We start from the raw sequence: 10,012 nt of genomic DNA on the forward strand, positions 1-10,012 counted from the left end.
ACAACTTCTTTGCTCGCTTTGAGGACAGTGCAGTGCCACTGACACGGCCCGCTACCAAAACCTGCGGACTCTCCTTCACTGCAGCCAACGTGAGTAAAACATTTAAACATGTTAACCCTCGCAAGGTGCAGGCCCAGACGGCACCACCAGCCGCGTCCCCAGAGCATGCGCAGTGTGTTTACAGACATATTCAATCAATCCTTATCCCAGTCTGCTGTTTCCACATGCTTCAAGATGGCCACCATTGTTCCTGTTCCCAAGAAAGCTAAGGTAACTGAGCTAAATGACTACCGCCCCGTATAGCACTCACTTCCATCATCATGAAGTGCTTTGAGAGACTAGTCAAGGACCATATCACCTCCACCCTACCTGACACCCTAGACCCACTCCAATTTGCTTACCGCCCCAATAGGTCCACAGACGACGCAATCGCAACCACACTGCACACTGCCCTAACCCATCTGGACAAGTGGAATACCTATGTGAGAATGCTGTTCATCGACTACAGCTCAGCATTTAACACCATAGTACCCTCCAAACTCGTCATCAAGCTCGAGACCCTGGGTCTCGACCCCGCCCTGTGTAACTGGGTACTGGACTTCCTGATGGGCCGCCCCAGGTGGTGAGGGTAGGTAACAACATCTCCACCCCGCTGATCCTCAACACTGGGGCCCCACAAGGGTGCATTCTGAGCCCTCTCCTGTACTCCCTGTTCACCCATGACTGCGTGGCCATGCACGCCTCCAACTCAATCATCAAGTTTGCAGACGAACTACAGTGGTAGGCTTGATTACCAACAACGATGAGACAGCCTACAGGGGGGAGGTGAGGGCCCTCAGAGTGTGGTGTCAGGAAAATAACCTCACACGTCAACAAAACAAAGGAGATGATCGTGGACTTCAGGAAACAGCAGAGGGAGCACCCCCCGCAACCCCTATCCACATCAATGGGACAGTAGTGGAGAGGGTAGTAAGTTTTCAGTTCCTCGGCGTACACATCACGGACAAACTGAATTGGTCCACCCACACAGACAGCGTGGTGAAGAAGGTGATCCCTTTTCCCTTACCCATCTCGTATGTATATACTGTACTCTATACCATCTACTGCATCTTGCCATCTTGATGTAATACATGTATCACTAGCCACTTTAAACAATGCCACTTTTATTTGTTTACATACCCTACATTACTCATCTCATATGTATATACTGTACTCAATACCATCTACTGCATCTTGCCTATGCCATTCTGTACCATCACTAATTCATATATTTTTATGTACATATTCTTCATTCCTTTACACTTGTGTGTATAAGGTAGTTGTTGTGAAATTGTTAGGTTAGATTACTCATTGGTTATTACTGCATTGTCGGAACTAGAAGCACAAGCATTTCGCTACACTCGCATTAACATCTGCTAACCATGTGTATGGTTCAAATAAAATTTGATTTGATCTAAGGATCCCTCCCTCTTGAAACAGAACCTTACGGAGTCGCAAGCTTCTGTGAATTGACCATTTCACGGCCTATCTACTTTTCAACATTAACCTTAAGTAACTGTCCATTGAAAATCTAACTTTTAGAAGTTAATATTCTGTTAACTCATACCCAAATAACATTGACTCATCCTATACTTAAATAAAACCTACCTCAAACGTTTCAAAATTGCTTGTATTTCCTCAGAGGATGTCATTCCAACACAGAAAAGCTGCTTTTGAAAATACTTAAAAGAAATTGGAAGTAAAACTATTTCACTTATATTGTAATTAATTACCCTATAGGACATATTTAATAGAAATATGGAAACACTGGACAGTTACTTTAATACAGTATTGTGGTGAGTATATGATTTTAGCTCAAGTCTAATGATCAGGTTAGAGCATTAGCATTCAAGTACCTTGACTTACTCAATGAAATGATTTAGAACATTTGTCATGCCAGCCATTGGTGACATACCTAATGTGTCTTATATTCATCCCACCATCCACTGAAAATATGTTTGCCAGTTCCTTGTGTGTCAGTGACACTCACATTATGCCTTTCCTTGCCACATCAGACAATCCCAAACTCCAATACAATACTTCTTTTTTTATTTTACATTTGTCTCAAACAAATGTCTCTTCCATAAATATGTAGTCTATTTGGGTCATATTCACATATTTTACATTGATCATTTCAGTAATACAGAAAACAGGAAAATAACAATAAATTAGCAATTCTGCTTTGGATCTTTAGAAAAAAAGGTTTTCAAAAACTACATTTGCCATTTTCGTACACAATACAACGCCACTCTGTTCATAGACACACAGTTCAGACAGACAGACCTGAAAGACTTTCACACAAAAAGACTACTCCTTGGTCAGGTCAATGACAAAAATGACCAATTCTCTATTTCAATGTAGGCAGCCCACTTGTGTGACAACACAACTCTTCTTTCTGAATCCATTGACATGTCCTTTACATCCATATGCACATTGTTACAATTACTACTCAAGATGTAATTATAATTTCGCCATGAATATGTAAGTTATGTTATTTTTGGCATTTTACCAGCAGGCATCAGTTCATGTACTAACGTGAGAACACAAGAATTAACAAAAAAAACATTTTTTTCCCAACAAGTACATTACAACTGTGGACGACAAGTGTATAAAAATGAATAAAAAAAGAGAGAATCTATGATATGTTAATAATATGGTATAGAGACAGTATGGTTTAGAGGCGTACAGCACATTATGTAAACAACTGTGCTGAAACGTACAATATCAACAGCTAGGCTGTCTCTGTGAGCTCTAAAAAGGCTGTGTCCAGCACAGCTTTGAGAGCAGGGTCTAAAGTCCATTATAGTGAGCGAGTCTAAGCAATGTTCATTCAAAAGAGCTGCTCTTTCCCCAAAAGGGCATACCCGTCTCTACGGGTACTCTTCTTCTTTGTGTCGACAGATTCAGTCCCTTTCTGGTCTGACCCTGACCAGTTGATATTTAGTGCACATTCCAGCAGCACTGCGCCTTATGTTGCCTGTTTGTCTGGGTGGCTCTTTAACTTGTGGAACTTAACACTGTCAAGCTTTTCAAACCTCTTGCCACAGTGTTCGCAGGTGAAGTTGTAGTGGGCCTCGGGGGTGTGTTTCTTCATGTGCCAATTGAGAGATGCTCGCTGGCGACACTGGTACCCACAGATCTCACACCTGCAGAAGAGGTAGAGGGGTGGAGGAGAGAGACGAGATAAAGGGGGAAAATGTAAGATGATTCTAATCTGCAGAAAGTGTTTTTAGGAGTTTTTATTTTTTTATTTCACCTTTATTTAACCAGGTAGGCTAGTTGAGAACAAGTTCTCATTTGCAACTGCGACCTGGCCAAGATAAAGCATAGCAGTGTGAGCATACAACAAAGAGTTACACATGGAGTAAACAATTAACAAGTCAATAACACAGTAGAAAACGAAGGGGGGGTCTATATACAATGTGTGCAAAAGGCATGAGGAGGTAGGCAAATAATTACAATTTTGCAGATTAACACTGGAGTGATAAAAGATCAGATGGTCATGTACAGGTAGAGATATTGGTGTGCAGAAGAGCAGAAAAGTAAATAAATAAAAACAGTACGGGGATGAGGTAGGTGAAAAGGGTGGGCTATTTACCAATAGACTATGTACAGCTGCAGCGATCGGTTAGCTGCTCAGATAGCTGATGTTTGAAGTTGGTGAGGGAGATAAGTCTCCAACTTCAGCGATTTTTGCAATTCGTTCCAGTCACAGGCAGCAGAGTACTGGAACGAAAGGCGGCCAAATGAGGTGTTGGCTTTAGGGATGATCAGTGAGATACACCTGCTGGAGCGCGTGCTACGGATGGGTGTTGCCATCGTGACCAGTGAGCTGAGATAAGGCGGAGCTTTACCTAGCATAGACTTGTAGATGACCTGGAGCCAGTGGGTCTGGCGACGAATATGTAGCGAGGGCCAGCCGACTAGAGCATACAAGTCGCAGTGGTGGGTAGTATAAGGTGCTTTAGTGACAAAACGGATGGCACTGTGATAGACTGCATCCAGTTTGCTGAGTAGAGTGTTGGAAGCCATTTTGTAGTCATGTAGTCATTTGTGTTTGTGAGACAAAATTGCATATATTGTACAAAACCAAAATATAAAATGTGTAGAGAAAATGAAATAAACCGTCTGGGAGTAAAAACTTGAGTGATCAAAGTGTTTCACTCACTGCAGGGGCGTCTCTCCTGTGTGCGTGCGCCGGTGAACCTCCAAGTGATTCTTCCTTTTGAACGATTTCCCACATGTTTCACAGATGAAGTCTCGGACTCCTACACAAAGTGTGACGAAAAACTAGAATCAAATCAAATTTTATTTGTCACATGCGCCGAATACAACAGGTGTAGTAGACCTTACCGTGAAATACTTACTTACAGGCCCTTAACCAACAATGCAGTTCAAGAAATTGAGTTAAGAAAATATTGACTAAATAAACAATAACGAGGCTATATAAAGGGGGTACCAGTACCGAGTCAATGTGTGGGGGTACGGCATCTGCGACAAACTTAGTTAAAAAAAATGAAGGGACAAGCCCAAGTTAGTTGGGCTTGGGCACGGCCTGGAGGTGCAGAATTCAGATACTTGTAATATTGAGTCCCCAGGACAGCTCACAAGTCATATAGCCTCTCTGCTGATTGGGGCTCTCATCAATTAGATTTTATTTGGAAGTGGTTCAGAATCCCCATTAGACATTATTGCTTAAATCAGTCAGTGTATTTAACAGCAATTGTATTTGGTAATTCTAAATGGCCATTCTACAGACCAGTGTAAAGTTGGGTGATTTTACAACCAGGTCAGCAATCATTTCACGGGCAGCACGGTTAGATAAGAAGCATCACCCAGTAAAGTTCCATACAGTCAAAACCATTAGCTTTAGAGATGGGTTGACATTCAAAGCTGCATTATATAGTACATATCATAGCAGGATAAATATGAATACATTATCACTAGCTCATGCGCCACTATACAGTATAGCCCAGATTTAGAGTTGTTTGTGCCCACCTGAGTGGATGATCATGTGGCGATGCAGGTGGTTGGACAGATAGAACTTCTTGCCACAGCCGGGGTGGGGGCACACCTTGGTCCTCCCCTTCCTGTGAACCAGATTCACATGGTTCTGCAGGGAACATAAAAAACATATTATGAATCACAGCATGAAATGGTAGTTACAGCAACATGTGTGCATTTTTATTATCTTTATTCGTGACTTGATGGCACGACAAGGTCAAGGTGTTCCAACTCAAGGCAAAAGCTGAAGTGTAGAGTGCCTAAAAGGGCCTATTTACCTGAAAGCTGCTGATGGCTACATAGACTTGACTACAGCCTTCATACGGACAGTGGAACATCTTGAGCATTCCGTCTGCCTCGATGACAGGACCTCGTCTGCTCCTTCTACATCTGAAATAGAAAAGGGAGTGATGCCCGTGGTTCGTCTACAGAAGTGCTCTGAGGAAGTCAAGATGGGAATGAAAATGGCATGTCCATCTAAGTTTGTCTCTACAGATATGATCCCCATAATTCTCCATGCTGGCCACTCACCTGCTTAGGCCCCTCTGTAGCTCCCTTTCACAGTTGGGCTCCAAGCCATGAGACTCAACACTGGGCTGGAGCAGCTCCTTGTCACTCAGGCCTGAGAGAAAAATATCTCAAACCATTGGAACAGCAAGCTATTCATCATTGATTTTTGTCAATTGTCAGTATCCATTAAATCAGCATATACAACAATTACAGCATATTCTAATGCATTGTCTGTTGGTGTAAGCAAAGGCTAAAATACTCTGTGCCAGCAGTACCTGTGATGGATTCTTCCTCTGTTGTCCTAAAGTCTGCCACTGACTGGCACATTTGGTTGTAAGCCACGCCCTCTATGACAGTGCAGGTGACCTCCTCCACGTCTCCACCCCCCATGTTGAGCTGGATGCCCTCGGATGCCAAAGCCTCGTAGCTGGGGCCAGTGATGATGATCAGCTACAAACGACAGGGACATAGGATAGGCTACATGTTAATATTACTATATAAAGGCAGTGCTTTCAGGGACGACAACTACTTGATTGTGATAAAATTCCAAGACAAATGACTAATGAGTATTTTTCTTAACCTGAGAACCATCCAGAGTTCCTCGATGGTCTGGTATCTCACAGGTGGTCCCCACAGTCTGTAGTGTCTGAGAATCAAATAGCTCCGCTTGCCCAGGCACCTGCATAGAGGCTGGGACTGGATGGAGGATGGTCTGAGTGTCTACACCAACTGTGTCACCCATTGTCTGTGTGGTGTCCTGCTCATTGGCTTTGTCCAGTCTGTCAGTTAAGGATGCGGTCACTACAACACACTCATAGCCATCTTGTGATGTACCCACTCCATCTCTTCTCAGGTCCTCCGCCTCCTCCTCTGGGTTGATGTCCTCCCCTACAGCATTGTAACCGGTCTCCTCCTCGTCAGACTCCTGGGCTTGCTGTCTGCCTGCCTCCATCACCACCTCCATCTCCCAGACAGACTGATTCTCAGAGAGATGCTCCAGTAGTGGAGTGTCTTTGGATGGGGCCTCCGTCCCTGGGAGCTGGCTGAGAGCTGTGGCCTGCTCCACCTGATCCATAGTCACCGGGGCTCCGGCCACTTCCAAATCGCCTCTTGCATCTAGGAAAGAGAAGGTTACAGAATACGGATGCATTTAAATACATGTTACCCTGTTTATGTCAAATCAGTGGTTCCCATAAAATTACATGTGACCCAGAGCAATTAAAAGCCAAATTAGTATCTGAATGTACTGTATCTCTTACCAGTGAGCTGTCTGTGGGCATCTGTCTCTCTCCTCCTCCTCCTGGTCATGATTCCTCTGGTATCCTCTGTCCTTGTGTCACTATCAACTTCCTCCTCCGTCTCAGGCTCACTGGCCCCTCTTGGTGGCGAGGAGAGGTGCTGCACAAATGAATGATCAGCATCACACTGCCAGATAGCAGAGGTGGAGAATCCAGGTTGGGGTTCCAGAGCTCTAAGCTGCGGTTCATGTGGGCAGGTCTGGGAGTGATCCTGGTACCAGGTCACCATGCTACAAAGGCTAGACACGCTCTCATTTTTCCCTGTAAGAAAATAAGTATCAACAGTGACATAAATGTAATCAATCAATCCCTCATGTAGGGATACTTTTCTTCATGGTTAAGTGGATACAATGCGTTGTTCTTTCTTACCTCTTTTCAGTTTTGTACATACTTCTGGGGCTGTCTTCCTAGTGGCCAGGAATATAAATATGAGTTTATTGCATGAGGATACTGCGTTAACGTTAAGCACTATTGAGTTGATAGCCCGAGCTAGCTAACCCAATTGATTGAAGGGGGTGGCCTGGGGAAGGGACTCACATTTAACAGGACGAGAGAGGGGATAAGCTAGCTAAACAATATTAGTTACTATCTAGTTTGCTATTCTGATTTTATGTATTATTAGTAAACATACCCTCCGTATTTTTGCTGGTATCTCTCCCCGTACGTGGAGTTGAGCAGGATTAGGTACTCGGCAAGTCCAGCGTCACTCAAACTCGTTCGCCGGCGAAGCTCACTCCAAACCTTGTGAGATTCTCCAAGATAAACTCGCCTAACATCATACTTCTTGCGGGACTCGAGGCGTCTTTGTGCTCGGTCAGAATCCGTGAGCCTGGGACGGCCTCTACAACGCCTCAAAATTGATTTTATTTGATCCCCAGCTTCTTCAGCGTCCAGGGGACCCTCTTCTCCTCCATAGCCATCCGCCATCTTGACAACAGCTGTCTGTTGTTGTCATTCCTAGCGGAAGTTGTTTTACAGGAAGTGACACCGCTTGGCGGGAAACGAAAATGTTCTTTGCAAATCACGCATTGAGCAGAACGTTTTATCAACGATAAACCAAGTTCATACATGTAGATAGATAGCCATAGAAAGATATGGCCGATATTTTGACGCATGTCTTTAGGACATTTATCCAACACAATGGAAAAACGAAGGATTTCAAAATCATCGCACCATCAAAATGCAGTACCTTGGTGGTCGGAGACTGTAGCGTCAACCGTTCGTTGCTGCTACTTGCGGCGGTGACGGCTGCCTCTGAATTGGGGCTCAAAGTCTCATTTTTCACTCAGGTTCAAATTCAGAGCCTTCCAGGATCATTGCACGAATCCATGTCCAACCTGAGCCCCGACAATTTGAAGGTAATTAGCTATGTACATACTACTAGGCCTTAATAACAACTACCCAACTAGCTTCCAGCATCTGTGTTATTTGGCACTACCTTGATAAACATCACATAACATAACACACAGCACCACACTCCCTATTGAAATCATTGGTCAGCCCACTGACCTAACAATGTCTTATGACATCAAGCACTTTTATTTTGTGTCATGTTCAATTGGAAGATGTAGCAAGTTAATTATACATTTGTATGTCCTTTATGTTTGTGAGGTAGGCCCAATGATGGAGGCTTATCTCTTCTCACTATTCTGCCTCCTAAGCAGATAAGAGAGCTTGCTCTAAGCACCCCAATCAGTCACAAGGATGTGCATCACTTATCAGCACAAAACATGTCTGATGGGCCCACTGCCAAGTCCTCCCTAAAAATCAGAGGGAGAAAATGTTTTCCTGAAAAGTCCTAAACAAATTGTTCTGATTATTGGCATGAATTTATTGCAGAAAATCACGTTTTCATACCCCAGGTCCTTGGAAGATTTGCTTCAGGATGTGGCCTCTTTGCATGAATCAGCCTCTGGATCTGCTGCCCCTACGTCGCTGATCATCGTGGACGGACTGGAGGGCTACCTGCGCGGGCCTGGAGTCAGTGGTGGCCTTCAGCAGGCGGAGCAGTCCTCTGCTGCACACATCTCTGCTCTGCTGTATGACACGGCTGCATTTCTCTCACAGACCTTGGAAGAGAGAGCCAATAGTCTGGCCCCCTGTCGGGTCATAGCCTCGTTCCAGTCCGAGTGGGAAGGGCATGCTGGTGGGGACTCCTCAGACCCTGTCCTCTCAGTGTTAGACCGCTACTTTCAGGTTAGGTGTACCTTGGACCAGGACTGGAACTCTGCCCTTGCTGTAGCAGGACCACAGGACACGTGGCATGTTTACCTCTCTGGTGCTGGGATCACAGAAGCCCCTATTGCTGAGGATGAGGAGGACTCAAGTCTGGCTCGAGAATGGCGACTGGTCATTTGCCCCAATCACTCAATGGAGTTTACAATGGTTTGAAATCTATTAAATGACTTACTAGTGGACAAGGAAGAAATAAAAGACATACAAAAAAACATATATACTTATATTAAACAATTGCATTCCCAAAGACAGATGCAAGGGGAACCGTTTTTTTCCCCAATGCACAAAATGGTTTTCACTAGTGTATACAAAATGTTTTCAACAAGGTTTTTGTGTGAATTAAACCACTCTGACCGAATTGTACTGTTCCTGACTGCTCTGGCACAATATAATTTGAGTCAGTTCTCCTCCCTTGCCCTGTTGTCTTCTCTCCTACACAATGTGACTTCACATTCAACCATTCAATTCTAATTTACATGACTTTTCTGTCTTAACTGTTTTGCTTGTGGCGCTTTCTAAAATCATTTGTAGAGGGAAGATTAGGCTGATGTTATAGACGGGACAGCAGAGAACATCACGAAAACGATGTGCACTCTTCAATGGGGCAGAAGGCTGTGTGTTGTTATTCTGGATGGCCAGATAGCTAACAACAATGACAAACTGCCAAGTGGCTCGTTTCAGCTAGTTTTATCTTGTTCTTGATACCATGTCTTGTTTTGACTGATGTCATGTCTACGCTAATATGGCAAACATTAGCTAGCTAACCACCAACTGTAACTGTGTATTTGAGACAACAAGTGCTCATTGTACAACCTTTATGATTTCAATTAACATTGGAGATTAAATATAGTGTACATGTTGCCAACCCCGTCGATTTTGCCACATAGTTGTGCACCCGTTGGTTTTATTGCTAAACAACCAACCCA

The 10,012-nt window shown here is 44.0% G+C and overlaps 2 protein-coding genes across 2 annotated transcripts; one reads left to right on the forward strand and one right to left on the reverse strand.

Annotated features, from left to right (window-relative positions):
• Window positions 1–2,066: 2,066 nt before the first annotated feature.
• LOC109898637 (zinc finger protein 653) lies at window positions 2,067–7,833 on the reverse strand. Its single transcript, XM_020493676.2, has 10 exons — window positions 7,483–7,833; window positions 7,221–7,258; window positions 6,813–7,112; window positions 6,134–6,669; window positions 5,829–6,003; window positions 5,575–5,665; window positions 5,322–5,433; window positions 5,038–5,152; window positions 4,208–4,307; window positions 2,067–3,185 (listed from the first exon to the last, which is right to left on the reverse strand). The coding sequence occupies exons 1-10, from the start codon at window positions 7,776–7,778 to the stop codon at window positions 3,008–3,010; spliced, it is 1,941 nt and encodes a 646-aa protein (XP_020349265.2). The 5' UTR covers window positions 7,779–7,833; the 3' UTR covers window positions 2,067–3,007.
• A 1-nt stretch (window position 7,834) lies between these two features.
• swsap1 (SWIM-type zinc finger 7 associated protein 1) lies at window positions 7,835–9,927 on the forward strand. The gene is made up of 2 exons (XM_020493678.2): window positions 7,835–8,209; window positions 8,691–9,927. The coding sequence occupies exons 1-2, from the start codon at window positions 7,946–7,948 to the stop codon at window positions 9,240–9,242; spliced, it is 816 nt and encodes a 271-aa protein (XP_020349267.1). The 5' UTR covers window positions 7,835–7,945; the 3' UTR covers window positions 9,243–9,927.
• Window positions 9,928–10,012: the final 85 nt, after the last annotated feature.

This window comes from Oncorhynchus kisutch, linkage group LG10 (genome assembly GCF_002021735.2).
Source record: "Oncorhynchus kisutch isolate 150728-3 linkage group LG10, Okis_V2, whole genome shotgun sequence".
Lineage (NCBI taxonomy): Eukaryota > Metazoa > Chordata > Actinopteri > Salmoniformes > Salmonidae > Oncorhynchus > Oncorhynchus kisutch.

Coding starts and splice junctions, on each gene's coding strand:
- LOC109898637 (XM_020493676.2), bottom strand. CDS start 7,778: ATGGCGGATGGCTATGGAGGAGAAGAGGGTCCCCTGGACGCTGAAGAA. Junction 6,004..6,133: donor GAACTCTGGATGGTTCTCAG/GTTAAGAAAAAT, acceptor TGTCGTTTGTAG/CTGATCATCATCACTGGCCC. Junction 5,153..5,321: donor TAGCCATCAGCAGCTTTCAG/GTAAATAGGCCC, acceptor TGTTCCCTGCAG/AACCATGTGAATCTGGTTCA.
- swsap1 (XM_020493678.2), top strand. CDS start 7,946: ATGGCCGATATTTTGACGCATGTCTTTAGGACATTTATCCAACACAAT. Junction 8,210..8,690: donor TGAGCCCCGACAATTTGAAG/GTAATTAGCTAT, acceptor AATTTATTGCAG/AAAATCACGTTTTCATACCC.